Source organism: Zosterops lateralis (genome assembly GCF_965231275.1).
Source record: "Zosterops lateralis genome assembly, chromosome: 1".
Classification (NCBI taxonomy): domain Eukaryota; kingdom Metazoa; phylum Chordata; class Aves; order Passeriformes; family Zosteropidae; genus Zosterops; species Zosterops lateralis.
The window spans coordinates 118790760-118815386 of record NC_139762.1 but is presented as its reverse complement, the minus strand read 5'-3'; the positions used below and the strand labels follow the sequence as shown (position 1 = coordinate 118815386).

General features: G+C 35.8%; 1 protein-coding gene across 14 annotated transcripts in view; it reads right to left on the bottom strand.

The window, feature by feature from the left end:
* LOC310907274 (uncharacterized protein C8orf34 homolog) overlaps positions 1–24627 on the bottom strand; it is a 246560-nt gene that overhangs the window by 113686 nt on the left and 108247 nt on the right. For all 14 annotated transcript variants that reach the window (XR_014589577.1, XR_014589578.1, XR_014589579.1 and 11 more), the window contains 3 exons: positions 18043–18128; positions 13075–13148; positions 3675–3795 (listed from right to left, as the gene is read on the bottom strand). Coding sequence is in view for 3 of the 14 variants with exons in the window: in XM_083857360.1 (XP_083713486.1) it covers positions 3675–3795; positions 13075–13148; positions 18043–18128 (281 nt within the window). In the remaining 11 variants the exon portion in view is untranslated. The remainder of the gene's footprint in view (positions 1–3674; positions 3796–13074; positions 13149–18042; positions 18129–24627) is intronic.

Sequence of the window (24627 nt, the reverse complement as noted above, 5' to 3'; positions counted from 1 at the left end):
AACTTCATAGAACCAGAGAATGGTTTGGGCTTAAAGAAACCTTAAAGATCACCTGGTTCCAAACCCCCTGGTTATGAGCAGGAATGCCTTCCACCAAATCATGTTGCTCAGAGCCCCATCTCACCTGGCCTTGAACACTGTTAGGGACAGGACATCCACAGCTTCTCTGGATAACTTGTTCCAGCGCCTCGCTGCCCACAGAGTCAAGAATTTCTTCACAACATCTAAATCTCTCCTCTTTTAGTTTAAAGCCTTTATTCCATGTCCTATCACTACATACTCATATAAAAAGTGCCCTCCATCTCTCTTGCAGGGCCCTTTAGGTACTGGAAGGCCACAATTAGCTCTCCCTGTAGCCTTTACTTCTCCAGGCCAATCAACCCCAAAGTCTCTCAGGCTGAGAGATGCACCAGCCCTCTGAGCATCTTTGTGGCCTCCTCTGGACCCACTCAAACAGGTCCACATCCTTCAGGTGGGGTCTCATGAGTGCAGAGTAGTGAATCACAGAATCACAGAATCTTCTGAATTGGAAGAGAACCACAAGGATCATCAAGTCAAACTCTTTGGTTTGGCCTGTATGGGGATCAAACCCATGACCTTGGTGCTATTAGCACCAGGCTCTGACCAACTCGGCTGATCTTAGAGGGGGAAGAAGCAGCTTCCTCAACCTGCTGCCTGCTCCACTTTTGGTGTGGAATGTGTGAGATGCCTGGCAAAAAAACAGGGGCCAATAAATGATGCAGTGGGCTACTTGATTTAAGCCAAACAAAGAATAGGTCTTGTAAAGATCCAGTTTAATCTATTTCTTTGCAAAATTACAGACATCCAATTTGCCTGCAGTGAATTCAGTATGCTAAGAAATAGCACGAATATTGAATGATTTAATAAGAGTTAAATAAACATTATATGCTGGCTCATGTTTCCTTAATTTCATATAGCAATCAAGCCTGCAGATAAACCAATTACAATCATTTCTCTACATATAATTAACATGTTTCCATAGAATAATTATTCAGTTTTATTTACACATCTTCTATTTGATTTTGTTTTAATATAAGCTTTTCAACCAGAAACAAAAAGAAATTACACATTCCCAGCTCTGCAGTATTACCTGTCCCATATTAAATAATACAACTGAATTATGACTTAGGATTTTTGAAAACCCTTGTTGATGTCATCTAAAGGGAAATAAAATGCAACAGAGCAACACAAAGGCATTTTGCTTTCAAATAAAAAAATATCCAGAATAAGGATATGATTCATATGCACTTAAAACTGTTTATTTTTTAATAGCTCTTACTATGATAAAATACTTTCCAGAAGTATACAAAGACCACAAAATCAGTGCAACAAACCAAACTGGCAAGATACTGGAATCACCTACCAAAAAATATTCTCCATTTGCATGTGATGTAAAGCAGTCATAGTAATATTAGACCCTGAATTTTAGACAATGAAAAAAAAAATAATAATAAAAAAAGAGCCATATGTAGAGAAGGAAAAGAAAATTGCTCCAGTATCTGATTTTATAAAACTGCTGCTTTCAAATAACAAGGTACTGAGGCAGTTACTGGCAATTGGTGCTAGTTCTTTATTTAGGCACAGACACAAAATTATGCCTTATGTTAGGAGTGATTTTTATCCAGCACATAGTCCACAAGGGAAGGCCAGGACCCTTAAGAAGGTGCATCTGAGATGGGGGCCATATTTCATCATTACACAGGTAATCCAAATCATAGCTCAGGCATCTAAATTACTGCTTTGATAGGCAGCCATTTCACAGAATTAATAGGTTCCATTGCACTTTCTAAGAGAACTGAAACAAGAGACTTGCTGATATCACAGACACTTCAACTTCTGCAAATGTGTAAGACAAATGAGGCTAAGCAAAACCACAGCATTATTATCTGAGGAACTCTGAACTGATTATTCATGGAAATTGCATTATTCTTGTCTTTGAGGGGAGTAATTGTCTCAAGCCCCACTGGTGTTATAATAGGACATGAATTATTAGGAATACAATAGTCCAATGTCAAATAATTGGGCTATTTTCATGTGAAGTTCTCAGTCTGACAAAAAATTACTGAATGGTAGAATGGCTGAACCTCATGTTACAGCTTTACTGAAATAATAGGCCCAAAGTCAAATAACAGGAACAGCACTGATGTGAGAGAGAAAATCTTGTGGGTCACATAACTGCAGAAGGAATCTCCGAGATTAAGTGAATGTAGCTAGTTAGTTTACAGTCAATTAAGTATTTAAAATTCCATATTCTATTGAATATTGTAGTTATTATGGTCAGCTTTGCCAAGGGACTGCATTTTTCATAGCATAATGCAGGCAAGAACAGCTTGGATGACCACAGAAGTTAGGACATAAAGTAGGGAGATCCTCATCAGACTCCTCCTGAGTGACAACATAAGGGAAAACAAGTGGTACCTCAGTAGCAGGGCCCTTGGGGTACACAGGTCCCTGCTATGCTACAGATTGGTTTGCTGCTCTCCTGATTCCCACTAGATATTTCTGGGAGTTTCAGTTTCGAGAGAGGGTTCATTTTTCAATCTAGCTTGGCAGTGGCTTAATAGCTGTAAGCTTTATGAATCTATTAAAAAAAATTAAATTACAGCATCTCTACCGTCAGACACAAAACTCACCTAAAAAGGCTTTATTTGCATATATCATGATTTTTAGTTCTTGCTCCATTGTGAGAAAAACCTATTCCTAAATAGCTTCCCTCACTGTGCTCATAGCTTTGTCATCTGCCTTCACCTCAGCTGCAACACCTCGTTTCTAAAGAGGATATAGCTTTCACACCACTGTTATTGGTAAGACAAATATCCAAAGTATTTTAAAAAATCACACCAAAAGTGTTCTCTGCCTCACTCTCTAAATAACTCAGCAGAATGATCAGATAAATTTCATTTCTACCTTCATTTTACATATACAGTCTTAATGTTCCAGTGAAGAATTACTTTTCATAGAATTAGCCTGATGCTTTCACCATATTGACAAATAGCATGTCATGCTTTTGGTCTATGCTGGTCTATGTCATGCTTTTCAATGAAACCTGGAGATAGAAAACATTGGTTACAAAGAAGAATAAATTGCAAGCTAAATTTTAGAATATTCCTCATTAATTTTTATAAAGCTCTGAAACCTCCACACTTTTTTTTGACTTTTCAGAAATGGTTACCCCATCAAAGATGTTGCATATGTTCCAAGGCACACAAATTAACAAATTTCTTTCAACCAGAATTTTCATGAAGAAGGTGAGTTTTTTCCTGCAAAGCAATCTATTCTCCAGTTAAAGATCCACTGCAGTCTGCTTTTAAAGACTATTTAACAGTAAATAAAACATCAGTACCTCCTTATTGCATAAGTCTGGGTAAAACATGAAAACAAAAAAACAGGGGCATTATTATGCTTTCAGACTACAGTATATTTAATATGGTAATTACCGTTTAAGTAGTGTACTTACTGTGATTACAGTGAAGTTCATTACATTTACAAATAAAACACTAATTGTGTTTTCTTCAATGAAAAAATAAATTAAAGTTTTCATCTGTTTTCATTGGCATGTGAGTTAGATAATTTTTTCCTTCATCTAAAATATTGGCAGAGCAAGCTGGGTGAGTACTTCTAGGCATTTTATGATTCCTTGATCCCATACATACCAGCTAGGTGTTTTTCCATGGTCTGAAGTTCTTTTGCTGCTAAGGAGTCCTTTAGGAGTTTCTGCCTTGGGGAACCTCCAGGTCTGACAGTCACGGCATCCAAAGTCCAAACTGTCTGAGACTTACACAGATAAAAAGAAAACAATATTTTTAATCTGGTTTCATATTAATATATTAAACAATAAAAAAGAGTGGTGTCCCCATTTAGGATCAGGAATCTGGGGCTTATTATGTAGAATATATAAAATTTTATGCAAAATACTACAAAATATCATTTCTGAACATACATAAAATAAATAGCAGGAATTAGTTTAAAAGAAGCAGTTCTAAAATAACTCAAATATACACCTTCACATAAGCTCTTGCTCTATGCCGAGACATCGTAACAGGACAAATTCCTCAATGATTTACATTCTCTGCAGTTCCAATTACTTAGTAAGGGTTGCACTTTAAATTACCATAACATTTGGCTCAGCGTCTCTGCAAAGCTGCACTTCTGGGAATATCATAGAGTTTCCTAATGAAAATTTCCAGTACTGTTTTATCACTGCAAGAACTATTCCTTTCAGAAATAGCAACTAAATCATCAAAGCAACATAGCAGTTTGAAAGAGTTGTCAGCAAACAGACCATCACCCCAGTCTCTTCTTTATTGAACACTGTGGTATTCAAAATTATTTACTTTTTTCTGGAACCTACTCAATATAGTTTCAGGAAATTTTTAAAAAATATACTATGAGATAAATTTGATAGATGTGTATGTGAAATGCACAATAAAACATATGACCAATTATGCAAGATATGCTCATTAAAAAACCACCACAACAAACAAAAACATTAATTAAATAATTCTTGACAGTCTATCTGAAATAAATTTTACAATATTACCTCACCAAAACATTTTATGTGTAGTCTAGGAAGTTTTGCTGGTTTCCTAAACAAACAAGGCTTATGAAATGATCTCATTTTCATTCACCTCTTACAAATTTTTAAATCTTTCAATAAATGCCAAGCAAATTTAGAGAGGCCACTGTTTCAAAGACATTAAGCTGAAGTAATTTCAGGGGGAAGAATGATTGGTCAGAGGAGGGAGGCCCAGACTGGTGGCCCTATTCACAAAATACTTTGAAGCTGCAGATAACTCTGCTCTTATTAATTCATAAAATTTTTAGAACAGTAACGATTTTTTTTTTTATTTGCCAAAATTTTTATGCTAATTCCTCCCTGGTTAAAATTACCTGTATTTAATCCCATGCAAATACAGAGGAATAGATGAATAAAACAGTAAATTACTCAGAAGTGAACTCACCTTCAAACATTTTTATTTCAAACATATCACTAGACCTGATTCCCTTGTTTCCCTAAGAGGTTTTGAGCATTTTTCACTTGGATCCTCACTGTGAATTCTCCATTCAAATAACAACTGTGATTGTTGAGCTCATTACAGAATATTAACCTCTATTAAATTATACTCCTAAATGCTTTTTTCAAATGGATATTAATTACCCTATATCTATCTCTAAATGGAAGAATATATTATTCTGTGATCAGTTCCTCTGAAATAAATGAAACTAAATAAGAGATGGGAAAGGGGGAAAGGTATGTAAGAGAACTCCAATTTTTCATTTTTCAACCTATTTTTAGATATTCTCTGTCCCCAGATTTTTATGATGGATAAAGGACATTTTTATTTGCATTTTATAGGGTGTATTTTCATATCTGGGAAAAAGCACAAGGAAAATAAACCCCAGGGTTATAAGGATAAATCCTTCTTTGAACATACAATTTCATTCATAAATACAACTCTGATGAAATATGGAATAAAAACTAGTCAGTGGTCTGTGGGAATACTTGACAACCCAACTGCTCTTCTAATATTCTGACATTGGACTATTCAAACTTATTACAGCAAATTATTATCAGCTTTCAGTAACTCCTTGACCTCCTTAAAGCACACTTCCAAAGGTAAGCCTGATGAGAAGATTTCACTTTCCATGTCCTGGAAATGCTTCTGGCAATGAAATGGAGTTACCTTTCTCTTCTATAAACCTCTGCTGGTTTTTTGCACATTTTGCCTTTACTTTACTTCTTCACTTTATGCACAGTAGTCATGTAAGATTCATACAAAACAAACGTGACTGAGTAAAGGAAGTACTCTACTGTTACATATTTAAACTCCCTTTCAGATACACAGTTCCAACACCCTGTGAAACCGAGATAACTTTGGATGAATTTTCCCCTAAATTTTTTACCTCTTCTTGTGCATTTTCCATTTTATGTAATATTGTAAGCTTATGACATTTTTTCAGGCAATGGCTTCAGAAAAGATCAAAACGGTATTGCTATAGTGTCTGTGGAAGATGACATATTTAATATTAGCAATTTAATTTCATAACAAATTATGTGCTTATAATAATAGTATCTTTCAATTAAATTCTTACTTGATAGGGAATCAAAATGATCAGGGGAAAAAGGGCATAAGAATTCATTAAAACTGTACTGTAACCATTTTTTTGTTCTCTCTGAAGCAAAATATTCCATGGCTATAACCAACAACATTTTTGGAGGTAGGCCCAGGTAATTTTTAATGTATTTCTTAATAACTCTGAGCATTAAAAAAAATATTTTTTAACATTTTGAGACTACGAGTTCACCTAGGTGCATAATGCATAAACACAGACAGAGGTCCTCAGTGTCTCCAACAAACAATTTATGCAACAGTCTTATTCCTAAAAGATAAACACAAGCTGAAAGTAGGGGATGTTATCAAGAAGGCTTTGGAAGCATGTCAATTCAAATGCAAGATAAATGAATTCGTACAGCTCTAGCAGAATTCCCTGATGCCTCTTCTCTCCATTGGATACCTAGCAGCAGTTCAGATATGTCACTAAAGAAAGAGATTCATGCTTGTAAACCATTTATTTATACATTCTTACTGCACTTCATCCAAACTTATCCTTTGTCCCCTGGCCAGGAACCGCAGAGATGAAACACTAATGTCAGTTAACTTAGACTTTAATCATAAGCACAGCAGACTGAATGTAGTTGAAAAATACAGCATGAATGTATGACGTATGTGCATAGAATGCCTCCAATTATTTCAGCATGTTCCAAACTACCATTGCCCTTGCTCATTCATTACTCTTTATAAATATTAGCGCAACATTTATAAATGACCTATTTGCATTAACAAGATTAATGAGATCAAAGTATGAGGATGTTACTGAAAGACATTCTTGTCTTCCTAAATTGTAGAAACAAGTCTGCATCCTGTTCCTCACCTTCAAACTTTGAAGGTGAGGCAGTGAGCTCTGCACCAGAAATATGTTCAAACAAAGCACTTGGGATACATTTGTCAACTTTGAAGGTCCAACTACGTGTCCATTTCTTAAGTGACTTTCTTTATATAACATCATCCTTTCTTCACATACAGTACATTAATTGTTGCTTTTTTCTTCCTTATATCCCTTACCCAAATTTCTGCTAAAATAAAAAAATTACACACAATAAGGCCAGAGTTAATCCCTCTCATCACTTATTCCCCAAACTTCTGCAAAATACCATAGCTTACCAGGAATGCCAATGTGGAACAGAAATAAAATTAAGGAGGTCATGAATAAGAGTAAGAAAGTTTTTTCAAGCTCACTCTCTCTGCAGCACAATTCTACACAGCATGAATCAGTACAGCTTCAGTGCAGATGTGAATATCTTGGTCTCACTGTCAAGCTGAATTGACCTGGACTGTGTAACACCCAGTGATACCTGGTGAGTTTGACAGAGGTCCAGCTTTTCAGAATAACTAAGATCAAGAGATAGGGCTCCGACTTACACCTGGAAATCAAGTACTTGTTAGAAAATAAATTACTCTTCCTTACTGGCCACAAAAAGTGTTAATAAACTATTCAGTATGTATTTCTAAGCCATTTTGGCCTGTTTCAGAGTAAAATCAAGGTATTCCTGTGCTTGGCCACGTGGATGTGGAAGACTACCTAAACTGAATGATAATAATGCAATGAGAAAATGTGAAATCAAATTAGTTAGCTCCTGGGAAGCTGTAAGTATATGAAAAGTGTTTTTATTGCACTTTTGATTCTATATGGTTTTGCTAATAAAGTGGAAATTTTATTGGTAGCTTCAGGAGTCAAAAGTGTAAGGAATACACCCGGGCTTAGCTTTCTATGATAACACAGCTTTTTTTTTGCTGAATAACTTAAACATCTTAAGTAGACACATTTGACAGAGATACCTCTAAATTTAAAAATAATGATAATAATAAAAAAATCAAAAATCCCCAAAATCAGACCAAAACCTCTTTATTGAACAATTTGTTTACAAGTATCCCTTCTACTCTGGCCAAGCAGGTGGCAAGTACAGATGTTCTGCATGGAGTGGATTTTTTTTTTTTTGTGCAATGTTTTGTTTAAGGATTCTTCACTCAACATGTACCTTCTGTAAAGGGGTCACCTAATATTTTTCAGCTTCCATGATCTGTTCAAGGACATAAGGCAAGCAAACCATCTGATACTGTAAAAATACAAGGCTTCTTGCAGCTCTGCTACAATATCTGCTGCCACCTCTAATCCCTCCTTCCACATTAGGGCTGTTCTACTTGAAATGCCGTGTAATTGAAATTACAAGCTTTTGGCTTCCCGTGGCAGTCAACCAGAAGCACATTTTACGCTAAACCTTACAGTAAAAAAATGGTAGTTTGAGTTAACTCACACATAGTTTTCCTGTTTACAGGAACACAGGAAGCAGGAAATATGTGGACACCTGGGAATCACATTTGTTTCAGTTTTTGAAATGCAAGCAGAATAATTTTTTCTAAACTTCAGTTCTGTTTTATTTACTGTTATTTGGACTAACATGTCTGAATTTGTCATGCCCAAGAACATAAAATTTTAGACAGGTAAAACCAAGGCATTCATTGATTTCCTTTTTTTTACTTTTTTTTTTTTTTTTTTTTTAAAGTTCAGAATATTCTTTAAGTTTAGCATTATAGTTTAGAGAATTAAATATTTTCTAATAAGAATATTTTCTTAACTACTTGCAGGAATTATCACTTATTTCCCAAGAACCTTGATATTATTTTTTTTTAAACATCTTGTATTGTTAACTTACCCAACAGTGGTTAAAACTTACACATTGGTGTAGGTTTTTTTACTACCTATGGAAGAGCTGAAGTAATCTAATATTAACTGTTATTATTTTTATAGAAGATTTAAATTTTGAAGTTAAAATTTGAAGTTTCAACTTTAAGTGCCTGAATTTCTACATAATTACAAAATTCATTTTAGATTTGAAAGCTTTTGTATCAGAGCACATCAAATTGAAAATAAATAAACATATTTATGTATCTCTAATAAATCTTTAATTTGAACATAAATATGTACATAAATATGATATAAATATGACCCTTATAATTCCTACTACTGCAAAGGTGCACTGCTGTTGGTCCTGATGTGGCAGTGCAATCTTAAAATAACTATTTGAATGACTAAGCTGTTAAATGCTAAACAGTGATCCCAACCCAGTAAAGAATCTATAGATTTAGTTAAATGCAGAAGTTTGGACGATTTCTGTTGATTACACTCAAACAAATAATTAAGTTACTTAATATTATTGTTCTAGGGGGAAAATGGGAAAAGCTATGAGAATTTCTAATAAATAGAACTGAAAACATGTAACATTTTAATATTATTGTATTCAACATATATTGACAACAAGAATAAAAGCTGGTTTTCCTTGTGCATGAACCTTCAAGTCATTTTAAAAACTGAATTAAAGAATTTATGCATTTACCACAGAAAATCCATGTCTGTATTTCTTCTATGAAAGCAAATGAAATGTTCCAAAGCAGTAGAGAATACAGGAAAAGAAATATTTAAAACAAAACACTTCTATAAAACACTTTATTACAGTATTTTCCCACAGTAATAAAGAGCAAAAACCCAAGGCACATTCATGCAGAAACACTCTTTGCAGTCGGACAACTTTTTTCTTCCAGTTTCTGCTGCATTTGGATTGGTTTGCCTTACATGGATAATTTACAAAGAAAAATATACCTTTTTATGTGCATGTGCAAGGCAAGATTCACATAAAATCCCCCCAAGAAACTAAGCATAGGTCCTGTTAGCTCCAGATGGTAAAAGAAACAAGTTAGAGAGAAGGCAAAGGTTACTGGATGTGATCTGCCCAGTGCATGTGTCCTGTTTCTATCTGGTAGTCACTGGAAAGTCAGCAGCTTCCTCTGACACTCTGCTTTTCCATTTCTGCTAGAATTTCAGGCCACTTAAATTTTTCCTAGTATCACTTCTGTATTTTCTAAGAGTCTTACTTTATTTTATGTTTCTGGAAATGTTCTAAACATCTGGCTAGCAAACTTTATGCTCACCACAGTGAAAAAAATCTCAAGAAAAAGATTTTGCATCTTGCCTGGCACTTTTCATTACACAAAATATTTGCCAGGCAGTAAACTAGGATCTCTAAGGATGTTTTGAATGCTTGCTTCCACTTCAAATTCTTACAAAACACTTGGGGAAAATGCTGATTCCTGTAAATACTTCAACCAGCTTTTTGCCAACTTCACTCAGTTATTTGTCCAGAATGCCTTGTTTGGGGTTTTGCAACACTGAAAAATCTAAATTCTCAATTTCTCAAACATTAACTCATTTTATGAAAAATACAGCATAGCAAAAGATTGTGTTTTTAAAAGTATAAAGAAAAATGTCTAACTACAAAAAACAAGTTTTCATAAATAGAACAGTAAACATACAAAGCTGCAAGAGAATCATAAGATAACCATAGTGTAAATTACATGAACCATGTTATAGACATAGGTGTTATCTCTTTTGAGTACTTGTATCCACATGAAAGATCTTACATGTGGATTCACATGGGACATGAAAATAAGAACCCAAAGTTTTTTTCTGAAAATCCTTATGAATAATTCTTGCTATATTGTCCTGCAATTTTTCTCAAAACACTTATCCTCTGAAGGCCAAGGCACCTTTGAGGAAAATTTGTCAAATATACATTAGCAGAGAAAAACTTATATAATCATCCATTTAACTAGCAACAAACACAAATTACCCTATCAGAATGCAGTACCAATATTAAACATTGCACACCTTGAACCATGTCAGGAATTTTTACATGTAATACGCACATTTGAGTGAATGCCATTAATCAGTTTGCCAAATTTATGAGAAATGCCTGATCAACATCTAATTCCATTTTTCCCTCATCTTGTATCTCATAAAATATCTATAAAGTCATGAGAATACATTTTGGTATCAATTCTGAAGTAATTTTAAAAGCATATTTCTTATTGCTTTGAAGGATTGTGGAAATACATTGCAAGATTGCATTTATCTACACAGCCTTCCTATGAGGCATCTCAGTTTTATCTCTGTATTTTGTATGTCAAGACTGTCAAAGAATAAGTCTCACTGAAAATTATTAGGGGAGCATGGAACAGATCTCTCCTTCAGAGCCCTGAAAGGCAAGGAGAACAGTTGGATCATTTGTTTCTTTTTGAGGAGATAGTTACAGAGTGTTGGATAGCTGAATTTTATTTTCAATATTAAGCCATTATAAAGAGACAAAAAGCACACAATCAGCTAGCTAGACAATATTTAATCTAGAACAGTAAGACACAATACACCAAAAAAAAAAAAAAAAAAAAAAAAAAAAAAAAAAAAAAAGAACTCAAAGAGTATGAACTAACAGTAACCAGCTCCTTAGAAACTTAGGCAAAGAAGTTATTCAAGAGCTTGGGGATATGAAATGATCTGCCTTTGCCCTGAGGAGAGGATGGATGGGCAGAGCAAGATCTGCAGCTGCTCTTGTCTTCTCTTTGCAGCACTGGTAACTACAGCATCAGCCAGTGTGGCTTTCAGGGATTCAGTCCAGGTAACCTTACTGCCTCTGGCAGTTCCATCCTCCAGGCAACCTTAAATAAGCCTGGAACTACCAGAGCATGAAATGAACACTGGTACATACTGTTTGTTGCTCCTAAGCCTGCACACGCAGAGCATACATGTAAAACTGTTCAGCTGAAGGCTATACCTTTCTGTAACAAGATTTTGCTAATAAGCATAATGAACTTTTGTTTTCTTTTTATTTTTTTTTCTATGTAATGCAATTCATTTGTTTCTCTCTCCCCATGTTATGTCTGCAGAATTACTAAATCAAACTTTGTAGCTATGAACCCAAATCAATAAGAAAATGTGAGTTCAGGAACTATTGCAAAATTTATTTTACTCCTCTGTTAGCTGATGGGAAGCAGAAAGGAGGTTTGAAAAAGAAGCTCCAAACAATGCCAGCTGAAGTTCTGTTTTTTACTCTTTTTGTCCAATATCAGCAAATGCTTTGTGACATTCTTGCACCCCAAGTTCTCAAAGAGCTTTAGGAATTTTTCTGGAACTCCATATCCCTCAACTGCTTTGATAAATAATCTGGTTGTAAATACTTTATGTTCAATACTATCTAGCTTTATTCACACTGCTTTTAATCAGCTGCCTGAAAGACTGCAAGAGCAATCTGCATTGCCATTTTTCTTCTTTCGTTATACCGCCCTTTTATCCTTAGCTAACAAATACTAAGCCCTTTTTCACTTCCTTTACCAACACTAAAGTGTGCTATAAACCAGTACTGCTGAACAGACAGAACAGGAAATTAATGTGTCCTCTTATACTTATCTAAAATTTTGCAAAAATGAACAACCATTGTCAATTTACTTGCCTTAAAGAAGAAAAAAGAGCAATTCCTTCTTTAAGAGATTATATTCAAACTCCTGGTGCAAAATTATTTTACTGCTGGTTATGTTTTCCACAAACTGGATATCTGAAAAGATTTTCTTAAGTTTCAAAATAAAAAAACTGATGGAGATATTACCAAACATAATATTGCATTCCTTTAAAATATACATACAAACTAGCCATACATTTTAACTAAACAGCTACTACTAGTTTTCCAGCAAATGGTAATAGAAATCTAAATTACAGTTGAATATTACAATTTCATATTTCAGAATGAAATTTAGAGTTTGAATTATTTTGTTCTCTTCAATTTGTAAAACTGAATAGTATTTGGTAAAACTAATATTTGACTAGCATTTAAAAACATACAGAATATGTATAAAATTATTGCATTTTCAATGGGAAAGCCTAACAATATGTGGTTTTGTAGATTATAATAATGTATTTCAAAATACTACCTTTCCTAGAATGAAAAAATTAAAACAGAGAACTGAAAATTCAGACAGGTTACATAAATTCGGTTTTCTTCTCTCTAGGATGACAGTGCTGACAAACACAACTTTTACGTCTATGTACGATCTATTTTTTATGAAACTGATTATAAAAATTACAGGATTAGCCATAAGGGAAGGTACTTACAGATGCTGCCACTTGAGAAGCACTCTGAAACTCATTAATATCTTCTGTGAGTGTTTCAACCCCAGGTACTTGAGCTGTTCCAAAGAGGTACAAGAGAAATGTAAATCACTCTAATCAAGTAAGCGTTAGTCACTTTGAAAATTTAATACCTAAAAATTTACTGCTGGGGAGGTAAATGTGGCTACTGTAAATGTACTATTTTTCAGTTACACCTCAACAGATTATAATTTATGTCTGATTTCAATTTAGAACCTTAATGCAACCTGGAACAGTGTCTCTAACAGGACTAGAGTGATAAGCAAAGTTCCTTCAGCTACAAAGGTATCATCTAGGTTCTTTATTATGTTTATTATTTAAACTAAATACTGTTTACCCTTTACACAAGTGAGTAGTATATCTCCAGCTTTATTAAAATGAATAAAAATATATTCAATAATTCTGTCAAAATTCCTGAAGCAAAAGGATTTGGTAAATTTAGGCAATATTTAGAAATCTTGCAAGTATAATTTTTGCCCATATTGCCACATTTGTAAAATGACAGAATTTTGTGGGGAGTCTAAATTGACTCTTTGATGCATGTGTAATGACTTCAAACAGATTTTATGCGCCCATGTCAGAGAAAGAAATTTCCAAATAACATTCTGTGCAGTTTCCCTCTTTGCCTAACACTCTGCTAAGGCACTTAGATGCTACATCAGCAGCCTAACCAAACAAGATGTCCTGATCTTCCCTAGTTCTGCTGTTATTCAGACACTTAGCAGGGAGGTTCTTATGTTTCCAGAACCCAATTTGTTAAACATCCAGACTATACTTACTATGAAATCAGAACTTACTGTGAAGTGTGGCAACTGTGGTTACCAATTCATTGCAAACACAAATTGATGTGGAGGGCGAAGACGTGATGATAATGTAAAGTTCTGGTCAGAGAATTGTGTGGGAATTAGAGATGATGCCACACTTTTGCCATTGCCTTGTCTAGTTCTCAACCCTAATGCCCACATACTTGCATCCTTAATTTTTTATCCTGGTCATGCAGTTCTATCCAGGACAACACTATTTGTGTTTCATATGTTTATGTTTTTATTGAACATGCATCCCCCATTCCAAACTTTTCCTTTACATCCTTATGTCTCTTTTGAACTTTCTACTATAATGACACTTGATAGAGGAAAAAACCCAAACAAACAAATGTAAATAAAAAAATAAACCAGAACCAAAACACCTAATTATGTAGAAACTATACATTTTAGTTTTTTCTCATTTTTACTAGCTAACTGCAAATATTAAAAAAAACAGTGACTCCTGTCTGATAGGGAATAAATTACTAATGTGAATTTTGCTCTAGCAAAATTTATTTAGCAAACTAAGTATTATATATCCCAATATAATCTGTACAGCTGTAGATCAGCACAATAAAATAGAAAACACCACATTTACACAGTGGCATAGTACCACAGAACCTACTGTTTTTGGTCTAATATTATTCCAGATAGAGTCACAAAAAAATCAAGTCTTTGCCCACACCTCAGAAATATGTGGAGTTGCACAATACACTGCAAAGAAACTCATATAATAAACAGCTTTTCTCACATAATTGGAGGAGTCTTATACTTCCCATTTATCCTATATTGAGATTACTCCCTAACAAGTTACTGCATTTTAAACTTACTTCTGTAAGAATGCATAGACTGCAAAACTTTTATTTGCAATAATGTCTTCTTTTCCTGCCTTGTATCATGGCTTCATTCAAAGGGTAAAGTACTTTTCAGCAGAAGAGAATTAAGTAAGTGAGACAAGGTTGTATGGTACTGAAAGGAAACAGGGAGTAAATGAACAATTATCCTTTAGTGATACTATTTCTGCAATATCTAAAACCACCCCTAAAATACAGAAATACAGATTGCCTCTACAATCCCATCCACCTGAAAAACACATTGGGGGCTGACAGATGTAGATTTTTCTGGATCAATCCTATTGTAGTATGTATCTTTTGAAGCCTCAGCCATTGTCCCCATCTACCTCTAAAGACCAAGAGCAAGGCTCAGTGGAGAACTGACCAAAGGGACAAACCAGACAAGCCTGGCATCTACAGGGAAGTATGCTGTGCAGTCATCTATGCTGCTGCTTCTAACCAAAAACAAGAACCTATTAAATTCTTCCCTTAGTTCTTTCCTGTGAAGTGGTCTAATGGAAAAGGGAAACATATTTGAGAGATATAATTTAGGACAGTGAAAAGCAAGTGCAGCTTCAAACGTCTTGTGTTCTTCAATCTTGAGACCTGATTCCTCCCTCTCATTTTCACTACTTAGACCAAAAACAAGTCTGTCCAATTCAGCAGGATTATACCAGAGGGAAATCAGTGTAGTAGTTAATTAGAACCAGATCCAGATTGCCAGTGGAGTCAGTATAGTGTCTGATGCTGTACATGATCTTTTCACATAAGCTACTGCATTGACTTTAGCAGGTGGAATTGCTTAAAATGAAGCTTATTTATAAGGGCTGTTAGATCAGATGTTCTGCCAATTACTTCTGAGTTTAGTTCATCTGAAATTCACAGGAGAGATATTCCAAATCTAACAACACAAACAGATCATTATCTAACGAAAGCTACTCTCAACTTTGTTGTGCATCAGCACCTTGCTTGCTTATTCTGGAATGAATGGTTTGCATCAGCACTTCCCAATGCACAGTTTTCCCTCATTAACGTCACTGGTACTGATAAATAATAGCAGAACATAAATTCAAATAAACCTGGTAAGTAAAGTCTGCTAGTCACTATTTCATGATGTAATACATCTGTAAGAGGACACAACTAAAAATTTAGTGCAACAATGCCTTGGTTACTTAGGGTTTTTTAACAATATATTTATGAGGTTTCTTTAATCATCCTCTCATACATAATACTTATTGGAAATAAGTATCAGATGCAAAGAGAGCAAACGCTGTGCTGCATTTACAGGAAAGATTGATAGAATGGGCAGTTGCCTGAGTTCTGTATCTGTTTATAGTCTGTACCTACTTGTGAAATCCAGCTGTGTTTCTTTTCAAATTGAAGTGTAGTACTAGCCAACATTTTAGGAAAAAAAGACCCAACCACATGTTTTGAAACGTTGAACATTTCTGAGGGCACCTCTTGACAGAAATCTGGCATTACCTTACTATTGACCTCAGTCTCTTTGCCCAAGAGGCCTTGTTATTTTCTGGCTACATGACTAACAGGTCCATGTATATTCATAGATATGAGATAGATGTTTATAACAACATGAATGTCATTGCCCCATCTACCTAAGCTTTAGTCCCTGTATGTTTTTTGAATGTGATGTTTTTTAAAGAAAGTGTCTTCCATATTGACCCCAGAGTATTCTGAAGAAGTGGCTGAAGGTTGAACAGCTAATAACACTTTTGTGCTCCATATCCTGTGACCATGAAATATCCAGCTCCAATATTGCACATCATCCAGAAAGTACTCCAGTACTTTCTGATAGTCTCACCTTCTTTAATCCCGATGTCTCTGCCACTTAGCAAACCCTAACTATTTAACTTGAAGCCTGCAATTTTAGAAGACAGCATGCCAAAGTGGGCATATTTTCACTTCAAGAGCAAAGGTACACAGGAAGGAAAATGGAAGGATGAGACGTGTTAAAAAATTATTTTGTGAACTTTTGTAGAGCTTTTTCCCACATCTCTCTTACCCATCTATTTGCTTTTGCTGCAATAATCTCATGTATGCATATTCCCTTACCTATCTCAAGCAAGCCACTACCACCTCCCTTTCTGGGAATCACTCTCACAACAACAGAATTTTGCCTTCTTTTCACAGGGCTTGATTGAAATCACCAGCCTGAGCATCTCTAGCTGACAATCGTCATGAAGATTGTAAGGACATCATGTTTTGAGATTCTAAGTGTCCTTTTACCTCGTTCAATTAAGTGATCAATGGCAGATAAAAGGAAAAGCCAATGTCTTGACTGCATGAAACCACACACTCTCACAAAACCAGTTGGAAAATTTTATCTTTAAAGACATATTAGTTACTAATGGTTGGTTTACAAATGAGGCAAGAGAAATGAGTGAAAGCTCAGGCTGCTGTAATAGCACATACAATAGCATCAGATAGCAGACAGAGAGTATGATAATTTTAAAAAAAATACCTTCTGGGGGTTTTTTTGTGTTAATTCATCACCATAGCTAACTTGTCCATGGCTGCTGAAGACTATACTGCAAATCAAAACATAAAACCAGACTCGGCTGGTTCTGCCCAACAGTAAGGGAATGGACTGAAAGATTTATCTTTGCAGATTCTTTGTCAAAACCTCTGTTTCTTTCTCTCTGCATTACAGGGTCAGCTAAGATAAAGTTAACCTTCATCAACCTTATCTTTCATAGGAAAGCTGAGCATTCTCTGGAAAGATATCCCTTATGAAGTGCCTTTCAGGTGTTACTCTTTTCAAAAACCTTAGAAGAAATTGAAATAAGTCTGAGTGTCCTGACTGTAGATTAACCCAACATATGAACATGCCTGTATGAGGAGAAAAATTGTTTCTCAGAGTTATTTTATAAACTCTTCATTTCTACTGTAAATCACTTGAATCATCTGGATGCATGTGTAGTAATAAATTAAATATTTCAAAGGCCATTCTTTGGCATGAAAGCAGCAATGAACAGCCCATGTCTACGCTACTAAGCTGTTTTAAATGTTAGTGTGCTAACATAAAATCTGTCTACTAAGAACAAATTCTGGCCCAATGCACCGCTCAAAATATGCCTAAGAATTATTCTGGAGTGTTAATTGGCCATGACAAAAAAATATGTTAGTGGGGTCTTTGAACAGTAAATGATTGAGTTCAAATGCCCAGGAACACTTTCTTGGAAATGCTTCATCTTTTACAGATATAACCCCTACTCTCAAATTCAATATGTTTATGTTTGGGTGGTTTTTAATGAGTAGCAAATATTTATATAACTTACCATCAGAGTCTGACACTGCTGGCTCAGATGTCTGAGATACCATGGAGACATCTTCTGGCCTTTCTGCCAAATTATCCCCTTGCAATCTAAATTGTGGAAAAATGCAGTAAAAACATTTGCAATCATATTTAATGGATAAGACACAGAAGAACGTTATCCCTGGCTACATATCCCGCTAACAACATTGCCCCAATTAAAAGAGCAGCGTTGCTGAAAAGTCCACACTCGTGGACTTTTCAGTCGTAACCTGGACTGTTAGGTCCAAGGAACTAGCCAACTGAATCCTAGCTTACGCATTTTTTTAAGTCTTATTTTACAAAAGTGGGAGTTTGGTGTGCATGTGAAACTGCAAGCTTCCTTCCCTACCTTCAAAAATATTCTAATTGAATAGGACTGTACTGGATGTCCATGCCAATGTGTTGGCAGTGTGGTGGCCTTGGTGAGGAGAGGCTGGGGCTGCCCTGAGCCAGTCACAGGTGGTTCCATCTGGCTCCAAAAAGAACCACAGCAGGGCATGGCTGAGCTCTTCAGGCAAAATGGTGGCACCTTGGAGGAAACATAGTTAAGGAAAAGCCAGCCACAATGCCACACAGGCAGACGAGCAGGGAACAGGAAGGCTGGGAAACAGCAGAGGACACATCAAGGTCAAAGGAGATGGTGCTCCATACTCTGGGCAGATACTCCCCTACAGCCCATGCTGAAATGCCAGAGGCAATATCCCATGCAGTCCCTGGAGGACCAGCACTAGGGCAGGTGAGTATGACCAGGATGGACTGTAGCTGATGGAGATCCCACACTGGAGCAGGTGAAAACTGCAATGAGGAAGGAAGGGCAGAGAGGACCTGTAATGGACTGATCACAAACCCCCATCCCCTGTCTCCCCTGCACTCCTCAGTGGGTTGGGACAGAGTCTCAAGTGAAGGGGTGAACCTGGGCCCAGGAAAGGGAGGAAGAAAAGTGTGGGTTTAATGTCTGTCTTTTAGTTTCTCATCACCTAAACCTATTTTAATTGGCAATAAATTAAACTAATTTTCCCCAATTCAAGCCTGCTTTGCCCATTACAGTAACTGGTAAACAACTTCCCTGCCTTCATATTAACCCACAAGCTTTTACTTCCTATTTTCTCCTGTCATCCTACTGGCTGGGCAGGGAATTGGCCCTTAGCCACAGTTAACCCACCACAGAAAACTATATACAAGAGTATTTCCTCCTCCTTTGTTACCTGTTAGAAGAAAAATACAGTAATTATGGCAGACTTTGTCTTCAGGCTTTCCTACTGCACCCACTGACTGCAATGCTTTGACAGCAATTTATACAAATAATGCTTGTATCTGTTTTTTCAAATGAGCATCCCAGGAGTCCCACCATCCTTCTCCAGGATCTTATGAATCCTGAGTACAAACTCTGCTCTTAAGAAGTGCTTTGTAGCTCTAAATGCAATATAACTTCCATTTACATAAAGGTTATCTTACCTTGGATTTATTCAGACATGAAAAGAATAAGAAAAATGCAATTCGATTTTGCAAAGCCCAGGAATCATAAAAATGCATTGAAGTAAAACCTTGGGGAAAGAAATAACTTATCTCTTGGAAGAAAAAAAAAGTTCTTTTCACTCTGTTTTCTTACTCTCTGCAGCTGTTCTATACACAGCTTGAAATTAACCTTTGAAACTAAGTAGAACTCCCTTATCTGCCCTATCAAAATTTCACATTTTATGACTCTCACAGTTATCTAATATATATGGATCTTAAGTCATCTGTTTGTACTCCTCAAAACCATTTCCCCAACAACCCACTCCCCCAATTACTTTATCTCCTTTTATTGCCCCTAAAATGATTTATTTATGCTGGAAAGCTCAGTGCAAATTCATATTTCTTACCTAAGGTGGCAGATCCATAGAACACAAAACTCAAGACAACAAAATGTAAAACTCAGAAGCTGTAAACCTAATTTTGAAAATTACTTCTATGAATCCTTTATAGCTTTGTACCTGGCTTCTAATACTCTAGTTGCCAATTCTTTAAAAGCCTATCTTGTCACAGAGAAGCAAATAACTTTATTTCCTAAAGACATTCAAACAGGGAGAAAACAAGTTGCAAATGAAATAACTATGCAAAAAAGTAAGATCTCAAAAATCACATAATTTTCCACTGCAGAACAATTCACCCATCCTCCTTCATTACATACATTTGCACATTTACTGCAAGCATGCATAGAAAGATATGCATGAAATTGCAGGAACCAGAAGTGAGATGCTCTTCTCTCCAGCCATATTGGTAGTTCATTCATATTTAACTAAAAGGATAAATACTCCAACCTTTTCTGCTTACATTACAGTCATATAAAAACGATCTCTAGAAGTAGGAGCCACATCATTTATCCCATCAGAATTTTCAAGATTTTGTAACATGTTCCCATTCTGAGTTTCAACAAATCCAAACCAGACATGAATAACGGAAATTATTCTCATCTTATTCTAAAATTTAGATATATTTAAATGGTCCATTGCCTCATGAAGAACATACACACACACACACAAAAAAAAAAATCTTTTCAATGCATCTAATCAGAAAATCCATTTCATATGATTTTACTTTGTAGGAAGAAATGGCTGGGGTATTGGGCTGATGGGTGAATAGGATGTTTGACATATCCATACCTTATTTTCACATCCAATTTTAAATTTATTTATGTATTTTTTATATATGGATTCATATCAGAACAGATTCTCATGGAATTCAAGCAACAAAAAAGTCACAAACACTATTTCTTGCCAAAAAAACTCTGGTACATGGACTATTACAATTTTTTCTTCAAAAGTAGTATTACTCATAAGACACTGCCACAGTAAAATGAAAACACTTAAAAACTCTTAAGCAGAAAGCAGCATGGATTAGAAAGATACATAAGTTTAGAAGGATTACCTAAAAACTACTCTTACTAACACTTGATGGACTACTTCAACTTTTAATCAAAACATTATTTCAGATATTAATTATTTTAATGTGAGTCTAAATTTGCTACTTGATAGCCAACATTTTTTCCCATATCTGTTTCTAGTGTGATTTCTTGCTTAGAGGACATTGTTTTGGTTACATTAACCAGCTGCATGTTGGAGCTTCAAGAGCTACAAAAGCCTACAGGTAAATATTTCAATTTTCTTTGACCCCAAAATGCATTATGTAGGGCTTCTTCCAAGAAAACTGTTAAGGGCTTCAGGACCAAAGATATTCTGAATAAATTCTATAGATTCATTGCAGAAGCATTATACAGGGTCCATCACTACAAACAAGCTTGTGGATGTGTGAATCACAGTCCTCCCATTGGTATGATTTAAAAAATATGATTCACAGATTCACAGAATGGGTCAGATTGGAAGGGACCACAGTGGGCTGTCTGGCCCAACCTCCCTCCTTGAGCAGGGTCATCCCAGAGCACATAGCACAGGGTTGTGTCCAGATGGTTCTTGAATATTTCCAGTGAGGGAGACTCCACAACCTCTCTGGGCAACCTGTTCCATGGTAACCTGCACAGTAAAGAAGTTACTCCTCATGTCCAGGTCGAACTTCCTCTGCACCAGTTTCTGCCTATTGCACCTTGTTCTATTTCTTGGCATCACAAAGAAGAGCCTGGACCCAGCATCTCGAAACCCTCCCTTCAGAAACTTGTGTACATTGATAGGGCCCCCTCTCATCTCTTCTCGAGGCTGAACAGGCCCAGGTCCCTCAGCCATTCCTTATAAGAGGGATGCTTCAGTCCCTGTGTCACCTTTGTAGCCCTTCACTGGACCTGCTCCATGAGCTCTGTGTTCCTCTTGTCCTGAGGAGGCCACAACTGGTCACAGAACTCCAGATGTGGCCTCACCAGGGCTGAGTAGGGTTAGAATCATCTCCCTCAACCCACCAGCAATGCTCTTCCTAACGCACCCTTCAGGACACCATTGGCCTTCTTGGCCACAAGCACACACTGCAGGCTCATGGACAGCTGGTTGTCCACCAGGACCCCCAGGTCCTTCTCTGCTTTCCAGCAGGTCAGCCCCCAGCCTGTGCTGGTGCAGGAGGTTATTCTTCCCCAGGTGCAGGACCCTGAATTTGCCTTTGTTGAATTTCATACAGTTCTTCTCTACCCATCTCTCCAACCTGCCAAGGTTGGATGCAGGACAATTTCCTACCTGGGAACTCTTCCAGTGCACTAGATGTAGAAAATACATGATGATTCTCCTCTATGTCAACACTGCTGTTCTATGACATTCTTAAAATCAGTAGTTAGAGAAACTAAAGTAAATTTGATGTTATAGCAGAATACTGGAATTTAAAAAAACTACATAGTTCACCTAATACTTCCAAGGACTACATGGCATTAATAAAAATAATTACAAAGACTTAATTACAGGTATATGTACTTTCTAACATCAGGGCTTAAGGAGAAGGCATAAAGTATTCTGAAAACGAAGAAATGGAAAGGCTTTGGATACCTCATAGTGACATATATGCTCTCTGGTATTTGTTCCTTGCGTAGACTACACAAAGAACGTAGATTCAAAGTATGTGTATTAATAATTGTCATGTGCTAGTGTATAATAGAGGTTGTACTTCAGGAAATTTCTGAGCCAAATAAAATTCAGAGGGTGATTGTCACTTACAGACAGAGAAATTTAGATTATATTTAGGTTAATGCTATTTTGACCTAGTCTTCCAGAAATATGTCACTTAAATAACCAAAATCCCATTCTATTCCTTCCTGAAATGAACCAGCAGAAGGGTTATCATTTTTAGCCAAAATCTTCTTTAATCCCAAATAAACAACTGCAGGCAAGAGTTATATAATTACTGTGCATGTGGCTGGTCTTCAAATTCTGGTACACAACTAAGGACTTATTTTTAAACATAGCGAACTAAAGCTGGATAACTGCTCAAATGCTGATGTTCCCTAGAGGTGAGCAACAACAGAAACTGAAACTCCACTTGAGAAGAAATCCTGAAAACCTGCTATTTCAAGAAAATACAAATGCTTCTGCTAACTTTTTAGTAGTACAAAAAAAATTCCTCCAGGACAGTAAAGGGCACTTTCCAAGGAGCAGGGGGGAAATTACATGTCTAAGCATTGCAGCTCCAGCCATTCTCTCTGCTCTGCCCTGTGTCAGCTAAATTTTGTTGAATCTGAATAAACACTGTAAAACATTTTGGTTTCTGTGAAACATTATTCCTGAACACACACATTTAATTGGAAAATCTGCATTACTAAAGACTCAGTTGACTTCTTTTAGCTGAATACAGTGAGAAGTAATGGAACGTTTGGTAAAGAATCCTTAAATCATTCAGCAAAAAGAGCAGTAAAGTTGTTTTCATGACCAGTGAAAACAGGTGCATATTTTTAAGGCCATAACAAGAAAGTTCTCTGAAAAACAGAGGTAGTGTCATTTTTGTATTAGAATCTTAATTAAGGAGATTTTTACTTGTTGAATCACTTATTTTCCTTAAATTATTTCAACGTAGGTTACCCATTCTCTTAAAAAATCCTACCAAATACCTCCATGATTTATAGTTAGTTTCTTTATGAAGTAGTTATTATTTTGGATAAAAAACTCTAATATACATTTTGTAAGATTAATGAATATCATGAACTTAATAACAAAAGAAACTTATTAAACACATAGCATGATGATGTTCCTTTGGCAGCCAAAGGGAATTTTAGTCAGAGATGAGAAGAAGGATAAATTTGACTTATTGGACTTCTTTTTTTTTTCTCCTTTCAAATCACCTGCTTCCTTTCTGTAATTTAAAACTTAACATCTACATCTAACAACTTCTCTGATAGCACTGTAATACTGAGTTATAATTTCCCTAGGACAAATACATAACTCCAGGGAAGTTATAGCAACAGAGATCAGACAACAAAAGTCCTGAAAGGCCCCACATGCTTTTAGGTTACACAGAATGTTTTCTTGCACCTTTTCCTAGCAACCTCAACACCAGTAAGAGTATTTCAAGCTTCATAATCATCTGCCCTGACTTGCCTATAATATGGTGAGTTTACTTCATTCTTTGTTCCCAAACATACTGATCCAAATTCTGATCTCATGTACCTTGACTTACTGACGCCACAATTCTGCCCTCCCTTATACTGCTGTAAAATCCAAAGCTTTTTCAGCACCTAAATATAAAGCCAAGAATTTCTGACTTATTCCATTTGTTTTACTAATGTCTTTTACAAATATAAAAATATTAAAACTGTGCCAGAAAAAAATCCTATTGTATTCACAGGTACAGGGACACAAAGATGTCAGTTTTCCAGTACACAGTAACGACTGTACTGGTTATTATAATGATAAAATTATATTGGATAAATATTATTTTAAAAACATACAGGCAAAAGTACTCTTTATCTGGTAAAACTCCTTATCAGCTTTAGCTTCACACAATACCTTCCTAAAGAAGATTAGATTTTAAAGAAAGTTTATATGATTTTTCGATCACTGAACTGTAGAAGAAAAATGCCTTAGATCTATGAGGATCCTCTAACAGAGGATTGTAAATTTGGGGAGCAATGAGAGTGGCTGCCACCTCTGAAGCAACAACAGAAAAG